Raw genomic sequence first — 20,585 nt, 5'->3', positions numbered from 1 at the left:
TTCTTTCCTATGCTTTTGGGGTCACGTCCAAGAAATCACTCCCAAGCCCAGTGGCAGGAAGCTTTTCCCTTAAGCCTTCTTCTGAGGGTTTCTCAGTTTAGGGTCCTACGTACGGGCCTAAGTTCATCCTGAGTTGATTTTAGCGTCTGGTGCGAGGTTAGGGCCTAGCTTCGTTCTTCTGTGTGCGAACGTCCAGTTTTCCCTGCGCCCTTGGTTGAAAAGACCGCGGACACTCGTTTGTGACCGTTTATCCTGGAAATCACCCTGTCTCCGCTCATCCACGCCTTCCGCGTTGTCTGTCACGGCTGCCCGGGACCTCGCTGTGCGACGCGCCCGCGGCTCCTTTACGGGCATTAGGTCGTTTCCGACATTTGGCGACTGCAGACGCCGTTGCGGTGAATAACCTCGTAAGCTCGTATTTTTGCATTGTCGGAGGTGTGTTTTCGGGGAGATGCCTGGAAGCAGGGTGCTGGGGGGCGGAATAAGCGGGTCATGTTGTGAGGCACGACGACCAAGTGTCCCTGCAGAGAGCCCGGGCCCCGTGCACCCCCAGCCGCAGACGAGAGGAGAGTGCCAGCTTACTCATGGGGTGTTTTCACGCTCTTGTTTCTGGCCAGCCTGATAGCTTTGTGGTTTTTTAACAATTCTTTTAATTTGTTATTTTTTTTATTTTTTAGATAGAGAGAGCATGAGCGGGGTAGGGGCAGAGAGAGAGAGAGACAGACAGACCAAAGCAAACTCCACATTTAGTGCAGAGCCCGACGCGGGGCTCAAATCCGTGAACCATGTGATCGTGACCTGAGCCAAAGTCAAGAGTCAGATGTTCAACTGACTGAGCCACCCAGGTGCCTCTGATGGCTTTGTTTTCATCTGCGTTTCTACAATTATAATTATGCTTTTGGACGTTTTTCATATGCCTGGAGGTCACGTGAGTGTGTATTTTTGGATTCGTGTCTTTTTCAAATTTTTTCTATTGAGTTTTTGGTCCTTGGTCTCTTAATTTTTTTTTAAGCTTATTTATTTATTTTGAGAGTGAGTGAGTGAGCATGAGTGGGAGAGGGGCAGAGAGAGCCTCCCAAGCAGGCTCTGAGCACTGTCGGCATAGAATCTGATGGGGCCTCGAACCCACGAACCGTGACCTGAGCTGAAACCAAAAGTCGGACACTCAACTGGCTGAGCCTCCCAGGCGCCCCGGTCTCTTAATTTTTAAGTCCTTTATATTTGGGGAACACTAGTCCTTTGTGGCCCGTGTTGGGGATTTCTTCTCTCAGTTGGCCATTTGTCTTCTGCCTTTGTTTCTGGTGCTTTCGGTCAGGAAGAAACCTTCGGGCCCGCCGGTCCTGCTTCCCGTTGCCGCTGGTTCGTGAGTCACGGTGGAGAGCCGTTTCCCCACGCCGTGTGCGAGAGCGGTTCACCGCGTGTTCTTCTAGAAGATGGGGGCTTCGTCCCCTGCATGCCACGCCGTGTCCACGTGGAGTTAGCGTGTGCGATCTAAGGTCACCTCTTTCCGGTGGCCGTCCAGGGCCCTTCCTTAGCCGTCCGGCCTGCTCACCGGCCCTCTGGCCTCTGGGAGCAGCGGAGGCAGGGAGACCAGAAGGCTGACACTGGGAAGGGCTGGGGGCCACTTGCACTCAGATTGGGATGAGAGCGAGAAGGGAGGGTTTATCACTGAAGCTAGGAGTGTTTTCCGGGAGAGGGGGCAGTGGGGTCAGGACCCGAAGGTTTGCCTCAGCACCTGGGCACGTGGGGCCTGTTTCTGAGTCAGGGAAGGCGCTGGGGTCAGGCGGGGACACGGAGCCCCGTGTGGGATGTGTCCTGTTGCAGGGCTTTGCCAGGCAGCCGGGTAGGAGGTCAGGGAGCTGGTGGGAGCTCAGGGGAGGGCCTGGTTGGGCTCCCGGGTCTGGATAGGTGACAGGGGAGCAGGGGCCAGATGGCACCTCAGGTGACGGTGAGGAAGGGGGAGCCCAGGAGGGCGGGTGTCCTGACAGCAAGGTGAGTGGGTGCGGAAAAACAGGGCAAAGCATCCGGGGGTCTTAAAGGGTCTCAGACCGGCCTTCGGGGGCCCCGGAGGCCTGGCTGCCCCTGGGAGCTGCCCTAACGCCACGTCTTCCCCAAAAGCTTGTGGATCCTGATCGAGCGTCCAGGGGGGCCGGCAGGGGTGGTGAGACCCAGGGATTGGGGTTCCCACCTGGCTCCAAGCTGGGACCCCGGGGACTGGCCTCACGGGGCCGGGGGGGCCCTTGGAGCAGAAGCTGCGGGGGACACAGCCCTTCTGAGTTCTGCCCCTGCCCCATCCCCCGCTGTCCCCCCCCAACCTGTGATGACCTCGGTGACCGCCCTGGCTTCTGTGACAGCAGCTCACTGGACAGGAGGGACAGGCAGGAGCTGTCAGATTAGCGCTGCTTTTCTCCTGGCTCACCGGGCCTGAATGTTTAATTCATGCCGCCTCCGCACCAGTGTGCCCCAGGACGTGGGGATTGGGCCGGGCCCGCAGACCCTGTCCCTGCCCCCGTGGGCGCTGGGAGGGGAGCATCTCAGTCACAGGATCACACCAAGCAGAGAAACAATGCTGCAGCTGAGCAGGCAGGTGTGCTTCACCGGGCATTTGCGTGTGGTTTGTGTGAGGCACTTGCCTGAACAGTCCAGGAAGGCTTCCCGGAGGAGGTGTTGCTCAGGGTGAAATCGAAGCTTCCAGATCACTGCAACACCCGCCCTGTAACGGGGGCCCCTGGGGAAAGAGCCGTGTCTGCGTGAAGAGGAAGGAGTGTGGCACACGGCACAGATCAGGGAACAGCAGACATCCAATGGTTTTTATCTGCTGTTTCACGAGACAGGGAATTTCAGGCTTTGACGTCCTGCAACATGTCATGAGAGGTGGCTGTGGGGCAGACGGGATGCCAGGGCCCCCATACCTGGCAAGCCCTGCCCCCCCGTCCGAGGCCCGCAGGGGCTCTCTGCTCTGTTGTGACGGGTTTCTGGAAGGCTGGTCGGCACAGCGTGGGGCGTGCTCAGTGTCCTGGGGAGAAGTCTGTCCGCGGGCAGAGGTCGGGGAAGGCAGGGCAGCGGCGGGCTGAGGTCTGGGCCGGCGGCTCAGAGGATGTGCAGGCTATTCTGGGCGGCAGGCAGGAAGCGGCCGTGCTCCGGGCGGCTGCGGAGAGGTGGGAGCCAGCTGTGGGCATCTCCGGTGCCCGCGTCGGTGCTCCGTCCCAGCTGGCTCTTCCCTTCCTCTGCTTTGTTCCCTCCTCGGCCACGGCCAGGAGACAGTCCCCGGATTGAGAGGGAAGAGGGGCTCTTGGGGGGGACGGTCGGGGGGCGGCCCCGTTTGGGGCATGCCCGCAGAGGTGAGCAGCTCCCACCGCGTCTGTCTGAACGTGTCCCGGCACTGCCTGTTCCCTGGTGTTCAGAGGCTCCTGGCGTTTTCCTCCTGCTTCTGGTAGCTGCACAAGAGAGCAGAGCACGGCTGCCGTCACCCCCCGCCCCCATCCTTCCAGTCAGGGTCTCTGGGGCCCCGGCCAGGTGCTCAGCTGGTAAATAGCTAATGCCAGCCCAGAGCCTGTGCCCACTGATCCTGGGAGGCCTGGCACAGCTCGATGCCTCTTCCACTCCTGAGCCAGGCCTTCCCCTGAGCCCCTGTCACAGGTGGCCCTCCCGGGCCTTCCCTGATCCTCCTGTTCTGGCCTCAGGCCTTCCAAACTCTGCCTCAGGGCCTTTGCATGACAGTCCTCTCCCAGGCCTAGCTGCATGTCCCCAGCTCCTAGAGCAGCAGCCACCCCCCCCACCCCCCGCCCCCCAGCCCCGTCACTGTGACGGCTCCTTTCTGTCTCCTTGGGGTGGCTGTCACTGTTCCTTTTGATTTGTAGATTTGTTTTCTAGGTTATTGTCTCTTTTTCCCAAGCCTGCCTCACTCCTGGAAGCTGGCCTGGTGCCAGGCGCGCAGACCGGGCTTTCCGTCGGGGCCGGGATCGGGGCGGGGAGGGCGGGAGGCCCCGCCGGGCCGTGCAGGCAGGACAAGGAGGGTGCATTTGTGTCGAGCCCCTGGGGAACCACAGGAGGGCTTCCTGGGGGCGCCGGCTGGCAACAGAGGATTCCTGCCCCTGAAACCTCCCGAGGGACCAGAGTGGCCTTGCAGGCCCGGGCGTCCTCCGTGGTCAGCCTCCACGTGGCAGGGACCTGGCTCAGCCAAGTCCCACTCACTCCTCGGCCTGGGGACTCGCCCTCCGTGGCCGGTGGCTGGGGAGGGTGACGGAGGAACGTGTCTCTTGTCCCCCAGCCTTGGCCAGCGGGCTCTTTCCGGGGGCCGGGGACGCTGACACAGAAATAAAGCTGCCGTTTGCATCCGGCGGTGAGAGAGGAAACGCCAAGGCCCCCGGCCCGCCCGCCGCACAGCTGGCCGCCTCCTCCCTCCCTGCTGGGAGCGGCTCCCGCCTCGGCGAGGGCGGGACCGGTGGACAGCGCCACGATGCCCGGCCCGCGGGGCACGGGGGCACCTTGACCGCGTGCGGGGCGCGGGCCCCCGTCCGCGTGGGGCCCTTCTGAGCCCCGGTGGGGCCCCGCCGTGCGCTCACTGGCAGGGTGGGGGCGGGAGGAAGTCTGAGGCCAGCTGGACAAAGAGGAAGCGGGCACTGCCCGGAGGGCACACCCCCCGCGAGGCCGGCTCTGGGGGGCGAGACCTCATCTCGTCCGGGGCGGCGGCGGGAGGCACCCCGCCACGCGCCTCACGCCTGCCCCTCGCGGCTGGGCCCTGGGTGGTTGCCGGGTGACACGGGACTCGTGTCCCCCTTGCTGAGCCCACGCGGGGCCCCTGCCCCCGGGACAGGAGCAGCTGACGGGCTGGAGGTGCGGCCGGCCGTGCCGCCCCCCTGCCCCTGCCGCGCCCAGGGCCCCGGGCACGCGCTCACCCTCCGGGCCCCCCTGCTGCAGCGTCCCGTGGGGCCAGCCTGGAGGGCCGGGCCGGGCCCACGGCAGGCGGGGGGGTGGGCTCTGTGAACGGCACGCCCCGGACCCTCGGATGCGGTGTGGACGCCATCCCCCGAGCGATGGGCTGGGGCTCCTGTGCTGGGGAGGGCACGGGGTGGGCTCAGGGCCGCGGCTGTCGGTCAGGGGGCCCGCAGTCCTCGGTGACCGCCTGTTCCCACCGTGCCTTGGCCGGCGGTGCGGACGCCGCCGGGCAGATGTGTCCACGGCAGGGAGGTCCCCATGATGGGCAGTCAGGAAAACCGCATCTGTCTCCCACCCCCAACCTCCCTGCCCCTGAATCCCTGCTTCCCCCCTACCACGCATCCCCGCCTCGCGCCCCCCTGCGTCCCCGCCTCACACCCCCTCCCCCTGCATCCCTGCCTCCCCTCCACACACATCCCTGCCTCACCCCATCAACTTCCCGGTCTCCCCCCACTCCACCACCTTCCTGCTGAAATCACCCCACATCCTTGCCTCACCCCTCCATGCCTACCTCACCCCCCTCATCCCTGCCTCCCACAGGCTTCTGGGTGCTCTGTAGGAGAGCTCGCATGCAGCCTTGCCCGACCGGTCTCTCTCCCGGGGCCTGGGGCTGGGCCACGCCCGGGTCCCCGGGGGTGCCCTCTGGGGTCCGGCCCGTTCCTCCCTGGCACCTCCCACACCACAGCGGCAGGCTGGCGAGGCGCTGTGCCTGGCTGAGAGCTTCGTGTGGGGGCAGGGCCGGCCCGGGGAGGCCTGGGTGAAGGGCCCCATTCAAGAGGCCCGCCCCGGGCTGTGTGGGCCGGGCTCCCGCTCCCCACGGGCAGTCCTGTCTTGTTTCGTCAGCAGAGGCTTTCCTGCTCTGCAGGTACAGGGGACAGGCCCCCCTGGGGGCCTCTCGGGAAGGAGGAGGCTGTGGCCGGGCTCCAGGGCCCTCACCCTGCTCCCTCCCTGAAGCGGGGTCGCCCTGGCCCTGCCCACCCCCGGGCCTTCTGAGGAGTCAGCGTCCTGTCCTGTCCGGGGAACCTGGGCTGTGGGCGGGCCCCACAGGACAGGAGGACTCTGGGGGACACTGCTCCCCGGGCCAGGGCCTCCCCGGTGCCAGCCGACTGGGATTAGGGGGACCCCAAAGGGGGTGCGGGTGGGGTGTGCGCTGAGGCCAGTGGGCATGTGGGCGTCCCGTGTCTGTGGGGTGGGGGGGTGGGGGTCAGGCAGCTGGCTGTCTCTGGCCTCGAGGGATCGGGTGGGCCAGCCCAGGGGTTGGGTGGGCCCCATCTTGGGTTAGAGGCTGCCCACGAGGGCTTTCCGGCCCCTCGGAGGGCCTCTGTCTCTAAGACACAGGGTCAGGGCTTTGGGGAGGGCAGGCAAGGAGGGTGGGGGGCTTGGCCCCGAGGACAGTATAGGTGACCCCTCAAGAGCTGCCCTTGGACTACTCGGGTCTGGGCTGGGGGGCCAGGGCTGGAGGGTGAAGCATGACACGGGGTCATTCCGGCCCTGTGGGCGGTGAGCTGGCCCGTCCCCGGCACATGGTGCCCCTCTACGGAGAGGGGCCCCTGTGCCGTTCCCTGTGAAGGGATTTCGCTGTGTGGTCTGGGCCGGCCTGACCTCGCTGGGCCTGATTCCTCCTCTAGAGAAGGAGGGCCCGCTGGGATTCTCTCCCAAACCCCGTGTTCAGGCCTTTCACAGGACGGAGCCTGTGGCCCCAGAGGGAGCACGGGGCTACCCCCTCCCCCGCACTGCCTTTGCTCCTTTTGGGGGAACCCCAGGCTTCGGCATTTCTAAGCCTCTGTTTTCCCGCCTGAGAGATGGACGTCCTAATACCTAACTCGCTGCCTCAGTCGGGGGTCCGGGAAACACTCTGGTGTTGTTGATGGAGCCGGGTCGGCCGCACAGGAACCCCCCGGCTCTTACTGCTGTCCTTCTCGTCAGTGACCGTAGGCTGCTGCCCCCTGCTGGGTCACCCTCTGGTGTCTGCACGACGGACGAGGGGCCTCGTTCTGGAAAGGTTCCTGGACTGCGCCTGCCGGGTCACCCTCTGGTGTCCACATGACCAATGAGGGCCTCGGCCTGGAGAGGTTCCTGGACTGCACGGGCCCAGGCGGGAAGGCAAGGCCCTTCTGAGGGGCGGGCAGTGGTGCCAGCTGCAGACAGGACCTGGCAGTGAGGGCATCCACCCGCCCTCTCCTCAAAGTGCTGGGCAGCTCCTCGGAGCCACAGAGCCCTGGTGGTCTGGGACCGCTCCCCAGGGCGTGGCCCAGGTGGCCCCGCCCGAGGCCCCCCTGTCGGGTTCAGGGGTCCGCAGGCATCTGTTTCGGAAGAGACAGCGAATCCTGGGGGGCCTTCTCCAGTACCCGGAATCTGGGGCCGCTTCCTGGCCTCACCCTGCCCGCTTCCTGGATTCTTTGCTGTCTCCCTGGGGGTCGTGTTCTCCTCTGGCCTGGCACCTGCCGCTCCCTACCTCTGCCAGGACCAGGTCCCTGCCTCGGAGAAGCCCTCCCCGATCACCCCTTCCAAGGGGAATGAGAGAGGGAGGGGTTTTGGGGGAGAAAGGGGTATATCCAGCTGGAAGGAAGCCCCACCTGCTCATGTCAAGTCCAGCGAGGTCCCTGCCCCCCGGGGAGTGTGTGCCCGGCCAGCTGATGCGAAAGGAGGGCAGTGCCCCGGCCCCTTGGCGACACCCGGGAAAGCCTCCTTCCCCTTCAGGGTCTGCTGGTGGTTCTTGACTCACTTGTGAGGCCGGGCAGCATCCCCCTGCACCCCCGCGGTCCCGGCTCCGGGGGCTCAGGCCGACAGGGTACAGGCCAATCTGATGGCAGTCATGGCCCAGGAAACCCTTTGCTGAGTATGTGCAGGGGGCATCCTTGATGTGTCCCTTCCCTACTTCCCAGTGGGGAAACTGAGGCTCAGGTCACACGTGGCTGTTTCCACGGGCCCCTCGTGTCCCCTGGAGTGGGACCAAAGCCTCCACAGTGGGGTTGGAGGTTCCTTCATCTGGAAACTAAACTACAGCAAGAAAGACTTAGGCTGGACACAAGGAGGGACTTCCCCAGCAGGAAGGAGCCTGGGAATCCCATGCCCTCCTGGCAATGGTGGGGTCGTGTTGACCTGGCAGTCCGAAGCTCTAGGATCAACGTCCCTCCTTCTGCCCCACCTTTCTCTTTCTTGAACCTGGGCTGAGGCATCCTGGGAGTCCTGGGCACGGCCTCGACTGCTGGAAGGAGGGCAGGGCCCCTTACGCGCTCGCTCTGGGGTGTCATCGTCCGCACGCTGCCCCAGGCCAGCGCCCCCCATTGCCCTTCTCGCCCCAGATGGGAGGAGGGGAGGTCCCCCCTGCCCCGGGAGCCCTGCAGGGGCTGGCCGTCCCCAGGACGAGGACCTCCCGAGACAGGGGGTGGCTGGGGTGCAGAGTGGGCACAGGTGAGTCCAGGATGGGACCCCTCCCTGGGGAAGATGGTGAGTGAGCTCATGGGAGCAGACGCGGCCCCTGTGGGTGAGCTCGCTTGGGTTTACTCTCCCCACACCTTCTAAATAGGTGCTGAGAGGGGCTTCTTATCAGGGCGCCTGGGGGCTCAGTCGGTTAAGCGTCCGACTTCGGCTCGGGTCATGATCTCACGGTTCGTGGGTTCGAGCCCCACGCGGGGCTCTGTGCTGACAGCTCGGAGCCTGGAGCCCGCTTCGGATTCTGTGTCTCCCTCGCTCTCTGCCCCTCCCCCACTCATGCTCTGTTTCTCTGTTTCAAAAATGAATAAACAGTAAAAAAAAAAAAAAAAAAAAAAAAGTTTAAAGAGGGGTTTCCATCACAGGCGGCCAGGCTCAGTGCCTGTGCCTCCCTGGGCCCCGGACGGCCCTCCCGCCCTACGGGTGGCTGCCTCAGGTGGGTGTCCAGGGCTGAGCGCCTCCCAGCTCCCCACCTACCCCGTGCCGTGTGCCCGGTGTGGCTGCGGCGACGGCTGTGACTTACCATCTGGGGTCTGTCCTCCCTCTGCCCGGGCCACACGCAGCTCCCGGAAGGTGGACTGAGGAGGGCCTGGGGTTCCCACCGCTGGCTGACCCCTGAGGCTGGGTGGAAGGAGGCCTGCGCTGGAGCCCTGTTCTCACTGGCTTTGGTGCTGTGTGACTGTGGGCCATTTCTCGCCCTCTCTGAGCTCCCCTCCTCCTGTGATGAGAGATAGCCCTGCTTCTCAGGCTTCCCGTGAGGACTGGAGTGGACAGGAGGAAGCAGGCTTTATGCAGCTCATGGCCGCCCGCCCTCCGTGCTGGGGCCTCAGACCCACCGGGCACTTGGGGTGCTGCTGGGGGGGCCTGACGGGGGAGAGGATGTGGGTCTCAGCTCCGTGGGTGGGTGTCCCTGTTGTCTGATGGGCGCCGGCCCGGGGCCGGAGGCTCCCAGCTCAGTCACCCGCGGCCCGACATTGGGACGTGGCTGCCGTGTGCCCTGGCAGACGTGTACGTGCCTCTGAGTCACGCGTGCACACACGCACGCACACCGGGGAGACCCCTGAGCAGCCCCCTAGGGCCCCCCGAAGGCTTTGAATGACAGCTTGGGTGGCACGGTTAAGCTCACAGCCAGAGTCTCTGCCCCCAAGCCACCCCCAGTCGGCGTGGCCCTTCACGGGGTGACAGTGGGAGACCCCATGCCCCCCTCGCACACTCGAGGTCTCTGCGCTGCGGCGGGTGTGGGCAGCGAAGGGACATGAGCACAGCCGTCGGCTCGGGTCCTCACGGCCCCGCGGGGCCGTCCGGACACACGGCCAGTGTGGGGGCAGCTGGGTCTCCCACCGTCACCACCTCCGGGGGTGCAGCAGCATGTCTGGGGGTCGGCCAAGATAGGCCTGAAGTGCCTCCGGCCAGGGAGCCCCGTTTCTGTGCCTGGTGGTCGGGGTTCTGAGCGGGGCCAGCAGGATGAGTAGCCCCTCTTCGTCCCCCCATCTCGAGGGGGACAGATTCTCTGTCCTTGTGGCACGGAGCTGTCACGGGCCTTCCCAGAAGAGTGCGACCCCATCCCTGGGCTCCAGGTGTCCCCGTGTGCCTGTGACATCCCTGTTTCGGGGAGAGGCCGGGAGGAGAGGGTGCGGGGCCGAACCCCAGCCTGCCACCGCCTGCGCGGTGGCTTTGCCGAGCCTCCACGGGCACCAGGAATAGCGGTCATGGGGCAGTGCCTTGTCCGGCTCTGAGAAGGCCGGGGGGCTGGCAGCGTGGGTGCTGGGCTGGCCTCGTGTCTCCTGTGGTCCCCGGGGGCGGCCCTCCCTGCCGCCTCAGGACCCTTGCCCCGCGCCTCCTGCCCACGTGTGCGCCCAGCAGCTGGGGCGGCCCTGCCTGCTCTGGGCTCATGCCAGAGCCACCCCCTGCCCACCCCCAGGCCCCTGTGTGCCTGGCACCGTTGACATGCAGGCTGGGTGTGTGGAGAGCTGCCTCCGTGCGGCGCCCTGGTCCACCAGGGGGCCCTGTAGGGCCCTGCTGAGCCTGTGGGGGTGGGGCAAGGAGGGACGGAATGGAGCACGAGGCCCTCACGTCTTGACACACCCTGGAGGCCTGCGTGGAGGAGGCGGCACTGAGCATTCTGTTCACTGAGCCCCTGACCTGCGTTCGGTCGGTTCAACAGACATTTGTGTACCAGGCCTCGCGCTGGGCCTTCAGATGGGGCCCCGCCTGGGGAGGCAGGGGGCGGTCAGTGCTGTGATGGGGGTGCGGCAGGGGCCACGGGCCCGGCGGGGGTGTCTGGAGGCCTCCCTGCAGGGGAGCTCAGGCCTGTGGGGCAGGGGGTGGCCCCGGAAGATGGGCCTGGAGTTCAGGCTTCATCTGGAGGGTCTTCAGTTGGGGGGGAGCTGGCAGGCTTTGCGTCTCCCCAGGGCCGCCCGGCTCCCCAGTGGGGACTGAACCGCTGAGGTGGGGAGGCCGGCGGGGGCTGGGCTGCGGGTTCTGGCCGTGGTGACCCCGGGCCGGTGCTGTGTGCATAGGCGCCCTGTGAGGGCCCGGCTGGAACGCGAGGCGGGAGGGTCCCATGTGTCTGGGGTCCCCAGCGATGGGGACACAGGTTTTAATCTTCTGGTAAGCTTCCTGCCTGGCGGTCTGGAGTCTGTGCAGTGGGGCCTTTGGGGAGACGATGACCCAGGAGCCACACCTCCGCGGGCCCAGCCGCCTGTCGTATGGTCCTTGGGGCTGTGGGTCGAGTCCCCGGGGCAAACCTTTTAAGGAGACAAGCCTCCGGACAATCCCTGGTGGCAGGGTCGGTGCCGTGTGGGGGTGCGGGGAGGCGTGGCTGCATGCTGGTGGACGTTGGGGTGTGGCAGCCAGCGGGCGGAGGTGGGGGGACACAGGCGGGGCTGCCCGGGTGTCCCTGGGGGGCTGGGCGGGAGGGAGGGACTCGGTCTCCCCTGGGGGCTGTCCTCTGCCCCTCCTGCTCATTTGTCTCCCGGACCTGAGGGGGTCGTACGGTGCAGCGTGCCCGAGGGGGACCCCGAGGAGACGTGTGTCCACGTCCCGACCCGGGACCCGAGAACGTGACCTCACGTGGAGAGAGGGCCTTCGCGGACGCAGTTCAGTAACAAAAAAGGAAAAGGCGAAAAGGAGCCTCTGAATGTATTTCGAATTATGTTTTAAAAACCCAGTACTAATGCCACTTTTGAGAAACTCACGGGGGTTTCCGTAGTCGTTATCCTCGCGAGTGACTTGTTGGCTTGGCAAACGGCCATTACGAGTGCAGGGGCTGAGCTGGGGGCCCCCGCAGATGTCCGGTCCCTTGGAGCATGAGGATGAGACCTCACGCAGAAGCACCTTTGCACATGGGACGGAGCTCAGTGTCCTGAGAGGCCGTGGCCATCCCGCGTGCCTGGGCGGGCCCTACACGCGGTGACGGGCGTCCTCACGCACAAGAAACTAACAGCAGGGGCCACGTGACCGCACAGCCCCCAGCCCAGGGCGATGCCTGGGGCCCCAGAAGCCGGGAAAGGACACGGCCCCCCTCACCCCACCCCTCCCTGCCCAGGGTGAGCCCCCACCACGGCTGAGCTGCGTCCACGCACAATGTGGCATTACTGCCCCGGGGTCTGTGGCTGCCATATGCCCCAGTGGGGGGTTCAATCTTGGCCTGAAGCCGGGGCTGGGGGGATCCTGGGGTCGGCCAGCTTGGGCTCACGGTCGCCGTGGCCTTTGACGTGCTCCTGCTGGCTCATAGCCTCGGGGGTCCCATCAGTGGCTGTGACTCCCCTCCGGGATGTCCAGGGCGTCCCGGGGCGGAGGGCCAGCTCCACAGCCTGGAAGCCCCTGGAGGACCCGTTGAACCGCGCCCCAAGCCGCCACCTCCTCACGTGGGATGACGGGTCAGCTTCTGTGCGGGGTTTAGAGGGAACAGTGCCACGCAAGGGCTGGGCCCGCAAGGGGACCCGGGGCACAGCCACGCAGGACCGGAGGCCGCCGCCGTGGGAGTCCGATGTCGGGTGGGTGTCGTGGCCCGGGGCACTGAGCTCATCGGCTCCACGGCAGGGCACCTGCCCTCGTGTGTTCCGGGGCCTTTGGAACCTTCCAGGGCGGCTTTTATACAAACTGAAGCGTCTCTGATACGATTTGGGGTTTAAAACGTCAGCACCTAATCTGTTGAATCACATGTTCAAAACCTCGTCTGGCCCCAGGCTTGAGGTCCCTTGACAAGCCCTTGGTTTATCTGCCTGGAAAGTCCTGTCCTAGCCGGGGGGGCCTGGGGGGGTGCGGGGGGTGTGGGGGGGGGGGTCCGGACCCCTGTCATTGCCTCACCGCCAGCCTTTGTTAGCCTCCCTCCGTCAGCTGCTGCCCACGAACGTCATTCCCTTTCCTTTTTGAAAATTGTGGTAAAATACACACAAAATTTATCATCTTAACCGTGTCAGGTACACAGCTCAGGGACATGAAGCACATTCCGTCTCCAGAGCTTTCCGTCTTCCCAAACAGAAACTCTGTCCCTGTGAAACACGGACCCCCACGCCCCCCCCCAGCCCCGGCGCCCGTGCTCCGCTCTCTGTGATCCACCGCTATGTTTCAGCCTCCCCGAATTCTGGCTTAGACCCCAGGGTAAGCCCGATGGCCACGCTCTTTGGTGCTGGGGCTCCGAGGGCTCCGGGAACAGCCCGTGCTTTCTGCGCACGTGTGGAGTGTGGTCCGCGTGAATGATTCTGACCTTCACCGGAAGCATCCCAGGGTGGAAAGGTGCCTCGGGGTGGGCTGGAGAGACCTCGCCGTGGGTTCACGGCGCCTCCCGGGAGTCTGGGCACACCCCCGACTCAGCTCCCCGCCTGCGTCCTGCCCCCGCGCCCTGGAGAGCCCTCCCGCTGTCTTGGACGGCGGCCCTGGCAGGCCTCCCGCATTCTTCCGTGTTCCCAGGGCACCTGGCCGCCGCAGGTACAGGGATGATGACCGATAAGACTCAGGACGTCCCTGGTGCTTGCGGTCCCGGCCCCTGGCCAGCGGCACAAGCAGGGCACTGTCCCTCGGGGCCGACGTGGCCTCGGGGGGCGGGCGCCTCTTCTGCACCCCGCCCTGCTCCCGCACCCTGACCCAGAAAACGGGTCAGATCCTTCTCTTCCTGGTCCTCGTGTCCCAGCTCTCGGGACGCATAGGCAGCGGGCTGGGCCGGAGCCGTGGTCTCCGCCCCGCGGAGGCAGGAAGTCCTGAGCCCCCCGAGGGCAGGGACCCCGCTCAGCGTCTCTGGGGCCCGCAGGCCCGCCCGGGACAGGACAGAGTAGACACGAAGCACACTGTGTGTGTCACGACACCTGAGCGACCGTTTAGCCTTCAGGACGCAGAGGGGCTGGGGAAGCACGACACTTGGGGGGGCGTCCCCCGTCCCCCCGCCCTCGGTGGAGAACCCCCGGTGGCCGTCCCAGGAGCGGCTCCTCAGGCGGGCTCCCACCCCCCGGCCCACTCTCCGCCACAGCTCTGTCTGCACAGGGGCCTCCCCGTGACCTCTGCCCAGGAGCTCGGGGGTGAGCCCCTCCTGACGTCCCCCCCTGGGGGCCGGCGGGGTCCGTGCGCAGATGGGACTTGGCCCCAGTCGTCCTTCCATGCCCGTGGGCCTCCCATGGTGGACGCTTCACGTAAACGGAGTCATGCGATACGTGGTCTGTAAGCGTGGCTTCTCGACGCCCGTGTAGCGGGGGCCCGGGCCTCGTCCTTTACGGCCGGCTGACCGCGCCCCGCTCCGTGCGCCTGGTGCCCGGCCGGTGGGCCTCGGGCTGGGTGGTACTTGGAGTTCTGAGATGGGGGGAGGGAAGGGGCGTGGCCCCCCTGGGCGGGGGTGGCGGGCAGCCCCTCCGGTCCCCGGGCCTGGGCTTGTGTCTGGGGGGGGCGGAGCGGGCGGGCTGGCCGGCCGCGGAGCTGACCGCCGTGTCTTCCTGCCCTGCAGCTTCCTCATCGTCCTGGTCTGCCTCATCTTCAGCGTGCTGTCCACCATCGAGCAGTACGTCGCCCTGGCCACAGGGACCCTCTTCTGGATGGTACGTAGCCGCGTGAGGGGCTGGACCGCTGCCCCAGCCGCCGGGGCTCTGGTCTGCCAGGCGAGCGGGCCATGGCATGGAGTGAGCTGCTCTGGGCCTCTCCCGCCCGCACGGTGACCCCGGACCGATGTCCTTCCCACCCTGCCGGCCGGCAGCCGGGGACCGGAGGCGTAGAGACCCCCACGCTTGCCGGGAAGACCGCCGTCAGGCTGGGACTGGTGGTCTGGGAGGGCTTCCCGGAGGAGGGGGTTCCGAGCTGGGCTGGAAAAGGAGGACAGGAGGACCTGTCTGCACGGCTTGCCGAGCCTGCCCGGTGGCCTGGGTGGGGGGTGGTGACTCCTGACCTGGGTTGAGGCCGGTACGCCGACCCCGTGGGGGTCTCGCCCCACCCCGCGCCTCTGGCCGCCTACTTGGCCCCGTCCGCTGACCTGCGTCTTCCCGCCCTGCCTCAAGGTGCTGTTTTCATGGTAAACCAGAGCCTGGGGGCGCATGGACCCGCTCGGAGACCTGCTGCTCCGTCCCCCTGGTCCGACTTCTCCCCCAGGACCGCGTGGCTTCCGTGACCGCGCGCCGAAGTCTGTCCTATCTCGCGACGTAGCGTCTGCGCGGCCGACCGTCCTCACTCGTGTGGTCTTCCCAGCAACCTCTGCCGCCCAGCTGCCTAGCATTCGGAGAAGTCTGGGGGCAGCTGGGGGACGAGCGTGGGGAGACTGTCCTCGGTCTGGTGAGGTCTCCCGTCCACGACCGTCGCGCACCCGTCTGCCAGGCTCACAGGCTCGCGATGGGGGCTTCAGACCGTGGCGGTGACGGCTGTCCCTGGTGACAGCGACAGTGGTCACTGTCGGCTACCGTCGCAGACGGGTGCTCGGACCGCGCAGGGCACAGCCGCCTCCTCCTCTGTGTCTTCTGGAGGTTGCGCTCGCTCGCGGCCCCCTTGTACGTGTGAAAGCTGTTGGTGGCGCTCTGTCTGGATGTGGGGTCGCGGCCGGCAGAGGCGTGTGTGGCTCGTGGGGCCCAGCGGGGGTTGGCGTGGTGGCCGTCGCGGCTGCCGGGCCCCGGCCTTGCGGGCTGGGCGCGCTCCCGGGGCTTCTCGTGAGGAAGGGTGCCGGCCTCAGGCTGGCGGGCGGTGGGTCTTCTCTTGGTCGGCGGTTTTCTCCGAGTCTGACGTGAGGGTGTTGACTCCGGGCGGCTCTCTCCCGCGTCCGTGGGGATGGTCGCACTGTGGAACCGCTCGCTGGCCCAGCATATCGTTTTCATCGTCCTGATAGGTTACGCTTTCTCGTGTAAAAGCAGGGACGTGCTCACCGTCCCTGACACTACGTGACACCGTCACCGTGACACTGACAGACTTTGGGTGACAGAACTCTCCCCCGGTCCTGGGCGCCCACGGGAGCAGCCGAAGGTGCCGGCCTGGCCCATGCCGAGATCCTGGGGCCTGCAGCCCGGAGAAGTTTCCTCCTGCATCCGGGCAGTGTGTCAGCCGCCACTGTCCTGGAGAGGAATGTCCCCGAAGCCCTGCACCAGTGGCCCCGGTACAGGCCGGGGGAGGGGGGTCCACCTCCTCTGCAGGTGAGACGTGGGTGATGCTTCTCACCTGCACCTGCTTCCCAGGGTGGGGACTGTCCTTCCCACTGGGCAGCCTCAGGTCCCAGCGGCCAGCAGCTGGGGAAAAGCGGGGAGCGTGGGACATGTCTCTGTGTTTGAGGGTATCATGTGATGAGTCCTGGGCCGCACGGAGCACGTCCGAGTGTCCTGGGGCGGCCGCAGCAAAGTCACCCAGACGTGTGGCTTAAACAGCATTTATCCCCCACAGCCCGGAGCCCGGAAGTTGGAGATCAGGGGCCGGGATGGTCTGTTCAGCGAGGACCCCTTCCCCCTTGCAAGCATGCCCTCTCTGTGTCCTCACACGTGGGGTGGGGGCTCTCTGGCGTCTCTTCTTACAAGGACACTGACCTTACAGGACCAGGGCATCATTCCAGTTACCTCAGTTTACCTAATTGTCTCCTCAACGAGCCCATCTCCAAATGTAGTCACATTCCAAGGTGCTTGGGGGTTGGGACTCCCACATGTGAATTTGGGGAGCAAACAGTTCGGCCCATGAAGCCCCCCGAGTGGCTTGGGGTAGTCACTCTGGTACCGGGAGCTTTGCTCTTAGGTTTTGAGAGGCCCCGATGACATCTGGAGTCTGGGTGGGCGGAAGGCACGCTGGGTGTCCCTGCACGCGGCGGGCTGTGTGAACTGGGGGCCCTGAGTTCAGGTGGCGACTTGCCCCGTCCTCGTGAGCTCAGGCAGGGCCTCCAGGCGCAGCTGGGGGTGGCGGGGACAGGACGGAGGCTGCCAAAGCTGCCAGGCCCTGCCGACCGGGACCCTGGCAGTCATGGCCTGCACCCCGATGTGTCGCTGGGACCCCAGGCCCTGCGCTGTCCGTGGAAACCAGACCCACGGACGACGGCCCCAGGGTGGGGGCAGCCCCTGGCAGCCTCAGGCCCTGTGTGGTCTGGCCTCCACTCTCCTCTTGCCCAGGAACACCTCCCTGCCAGACAAGGCTTGTCCCGTTCAGAGCACATAGTTCATTCCATGGCACGGGGCTGCTCAGAGCATCCCACCTGCCCCCCCAGCATCCCCTCTAGAATCCCACCTGCCCCCCCAGCATCCCCTCCAGAATCCCACCTGCCCCCCCAGCATCCCGGCAGCCCCTCCAGAATCCCACCTGCCCCCCAGCATCCCAGCTGCCCGCCACCATCTCGGCTGCCCCCCACCATCTCGGCCGCCCCCCAGCATCCCAGAAGCCCCTCCAGAATCCCACCTGCCCCCCAGCATCCTGGCTGCCCCCCAGCATCCCGGCTGCCCGCCACCATCTCGGCTGCCCCCCACCATCTCGGCTGCCCCCCAGCATCCCAACAGCCCCTCCAGAATCCCACCTGCCCCCCCTTGCATCTCGGCAGCCCCCCCCCCCCCCCGCATCCCGGCAGCCCCCCCATCTCCATTTCTCCTGGGCGTCTCCTCTGCCTGCCCGCCCTCAGTCACAGCATCTTTGAGGCCCGCGTGCCACCTGGTGGCCGTTGTGTGAACTGCATGCGCAGATGCCCCGGCTGTTGGGGCGGGGGGGGGGGGGGGGGGGGGGGCTCAGCAGGGGCTGGGAAGGGGGAGGCTTGTGGGTGCTCCTTCCTCCGGGCCCGGGTCGGGTGTGTCAGCGAGCAGCCGCCCTGCCCCCAAGCGGAGAGCCCACTCCCACTGCGTCCCACCTTCCCTCCACCCGTTTGAAGGCAGAGACCCCTGCGGCCTCCCTTGTCCCCACCCTCTCATGTCCGCTGCCTGCTGCCACCCTCGTGTCCCAGCAGGGGCCCTCTCCGCACGCAGCCCTCTCTGGGGTGGGCAGTGCCTTCTAAAACAAGCCTCACCGTTCCCAAAGCTCCCTGTTGCATTTAGGAGAAACCTGGCCCCTCTGTCTGGGCCTCCAAAGTGCCACACATTCAGGCCCTCTCCCCCTCCCTGTACTTCACTCTCTCCCTCTACCCCAGTGTGCTGTTTGCTGACCCTTGGACTCTCCCCACTGCTGCCTTGGGGCCTTTGCACAAGCTCTGCTCTTGGCCTGCTATTTCTCTGGCATGCCACATGACCGGCTTCTTGTCTAGCTTTGGGCCTCAGGCTGGCTGTCACTCTTCCTGAACCTGCCACCTGGGGGTTCCCCGCTCCTCTCTCCTGGCACACCTGCTCTTTCCCAGCAGTCTGAGCGTGCTGGGGGATCTGTGGGTGGGTTTGCAGCTTTCCATCACTGTGCACTGCCTGAGGGCAGGGGCCCAGTGTTGGTACTCTCCCCACATGCCCAGCATGGTGCTCCCAGAATTTGGACATCCCTCCTTTGAGCCCCCCCCACAGGACACGTGTGGTCCTGGGCCTCAGCACCCCCCCCACCCCGACCCCCGCCACCACCGGTGGAATAGAGGGGGTGGTCAGGGCAGCTTCAGACTTAGCCCGCTGGTGGCCTTGCTGGGTTTCCAAGGACGTCCCGGCTCCGTGGCCGAATGGAGCCGGATTGCTTCGGGTCGGGGGGTGGGGGGGGATTGAACTGGCTGTGTCCGGCTGCCACTGGAGAGCCCTGACCACGGGGGGTGGCGGGCACCGGGGATATACCAGGGAACGAGGCAGCCCGGTCCCAGCCTCCAGGGACGGATAGGAGTCGTGTCCCTGGCGGGGCCGGGAAGGAGGGGCACGGTGAAGCGGGGCCGGGTGGGATGTGTCCGCACAGGTGCCGAGGGCTTCTCCAGGGAGGGGGCCCCCTGAGAAGGGCAGGGGAGACCAACAGGTACTGGGGGCTGGGACAGGCAGGGACCCCCGCCCCCGCAGCCTACAGCCGCCGGGCCCCTGCGGGCGGGAGGACGGGAGGGGGACTTCCTGGGGAGGCGGCAGTCGGCAGGGGTGAGGTCGGGGCTGACCCCGGTCGGGCCTAGGAAGAGCCCCCTGGCGGGCGGGGGCGGGGAGTGGGCCTGAGCGGTGGTGGCCGGCAGAGGGCGGGGCCGCGGGCCACCAGGTGGCGCTGTCGTCCGCGAAATGCGGGCACCGCTGGCCGGGGCCCAGAGTGCGAGCGGGAGCCAGACCGCAGGCGAGAGCCCAGGAGGGGCCGAGCGTGGGCTCCGTGCGAGGGGCCCGGCGACCCGCGCGCCGCGGACACGGTGGAAAAAAGTCCCCCGAAGCTGGGCTTTCCCAGGGAGCCCATTTGCCCCCGTCCCCTTTCACAAGCCTGGCGTTGGGAGGCCGAGCTGTTATCTCGGCGGAGCGAGGAAGCCCCAGGGCGGCCTCCCGGGGATTAAGCGTTCTGCTGAAGCAGGCATATTCGAGGGCCTGCAAAAGCCATTTGGGGAGGGATCTCGGCGCTGCGGGTCCGGCCCCGGGGCCGTGAGCGGGCACACGTGCGACCCGAGCCCCGCCGGCCGCTTCCCGGGGAGGGGCCCTTCCCGCCACGGCGCGGGCACGCGTGTGCGCGCGCCCTGCCCGTTGCACGCGCGGAGCGCGCGGCGCCCCTGCGTGTCCGCCCGCGTGTGCGCGTGAGCGCGCGGGCGTGTCCGCGCCGCCTTAGGCGCGCTGTCCGCCGGCGTCGCCGTGAACGTGACCGTGAACGGGCCCCAGGCCTGTCGGTGGCCCTTTGTTTCTGCCTCTGCCGCGGGGGCAGAGCACCCCCCCCCCCCCCCCCCGCCCTGGGCGGTGAGAGCCCGGGCCCAGGTGAGGGGCCGGGTTTGGGTTTTGTGTCTTCTCGACTCGCACACAAAGAGAGGCCCTCAAAGGCCCGGCACAAACAGCGGGTTCCGTGCCTTCTGGCGCTGAGCATACCAGGGGATTGTCCCGCGATGCTGTGGTTAGAAACCCCGTGAGCCGCGGCCCGGAGGCCTGGGGGATGAGGTCATCGCTCGCGGCTTCCTCCCTTGCTGCCGGAGGCTCCCTCAGCCCCGCCGCCGCGGTGACCCAGCCCTCCTGCCAGCTGGCTGGCCCCCCTGGGGTTCCTGCTTCCCGAGGCGCAGCGCGACACCCTCCTGCTCTCCCGGCCTGGTTGCGAGCTGCAGCGCGAGGCCCCCCGGGACCGTGGGCACCCTCGAGACCGTGGGCACCCTCGAGGGCCATCCGTGGGCCCCCGTTTCTCGGAACGAGGTCCGGGTTCTGTCCCCGGTACCCCGGCCCCTGCAGACCTGCGCGTTTCCAGCTTCCGCCCTCCACGCCCTTCAGATGCCAGCGAAGACGGCTGGGCTAACTTCAGGGCCGGCGAACGCTCTCTGCCGTGCCCTTCGCTCGCACTGAGGGGACGCAGCTCACGGAGCCTAAGTCACTTGTGGCCAAGGTTTTCCACCAAGAAACCCCGAGGTCTCTTTCGCTCGGAGGCAGCCTCCTCCTGGGAGGGCCCTTCCCGCTCAGGCCTCACCTCTCTGCTTGGTGAACTCCTACACATGCGACAAAGCCCCACTCCACAGTTGCCTCCGGGGCCCCTTTCTGCTAAACCCGTGGCATCACCTGCTTCGTCCACTGGAGCCCAGGGTGCCCTGGGCAGACCGCATCTCCCTGCTTCACAGCCTTGAGCTCACGTGTCCCCCTTTCCCCAGCAGGGCTCGCATGCAGATAGGTGTGGGCTCTCAGGGGCAGGACACGGGCTTCACGTCTGCACCCTGTGGGCCCTGCCTGAGAGCGGCCGGTGCCCAA

The 20,585-nt window shown here is 66.6% G+C and overlaps 1 protein-coding gene across 10 annotated transcripts in view; it reads left to right on the top strand.

Moving 5' to 3' along the window:
• KCNQ1 (potassium voltage-gated channel subfamily Q member 1) overlaps positions 1–20,585 on the top strand; it is a 320,665-nt gene that overhangs the window by 30,573 nt on the left and 269,507 nt on the right. For all 10 annotated transcript variants that reach the window (XR_009250165.1, XM_058690019.1, XM_058690021.1 and 7 more), the window contains exon 2: positions 14,309–14,399. Coding sequence is in view for 9 of the 10 variants with exons in the window: in XM_058690019.1 (XP_058546002.1) it covers positions 14,309–14,399 (91 nt within the window). In the remaining variant the exon portion in view is untranslated. The remainder of the gene's footprint in view (positions 1–14,308; positions 14,400–20,585) is intronic.

This window comes from Neofelis nebulosa, chromosome 10 (genome assembly GCF_028018385.1).
Source record: "Neofelis nebulosa isolate mNeoNeb1 chromosome 10, mNeoNeb1.pri, whole genome shotgun sequence".
Lineage (NCBI taxonomy): Eukaryota > Metazoa > Chordata > Mammalia > Carnivora > Felidae > Neofelis > Neofelis nebulosa.
This window is presented reverse-complemented; position numbering and strand designations above follow the sequence as displayed.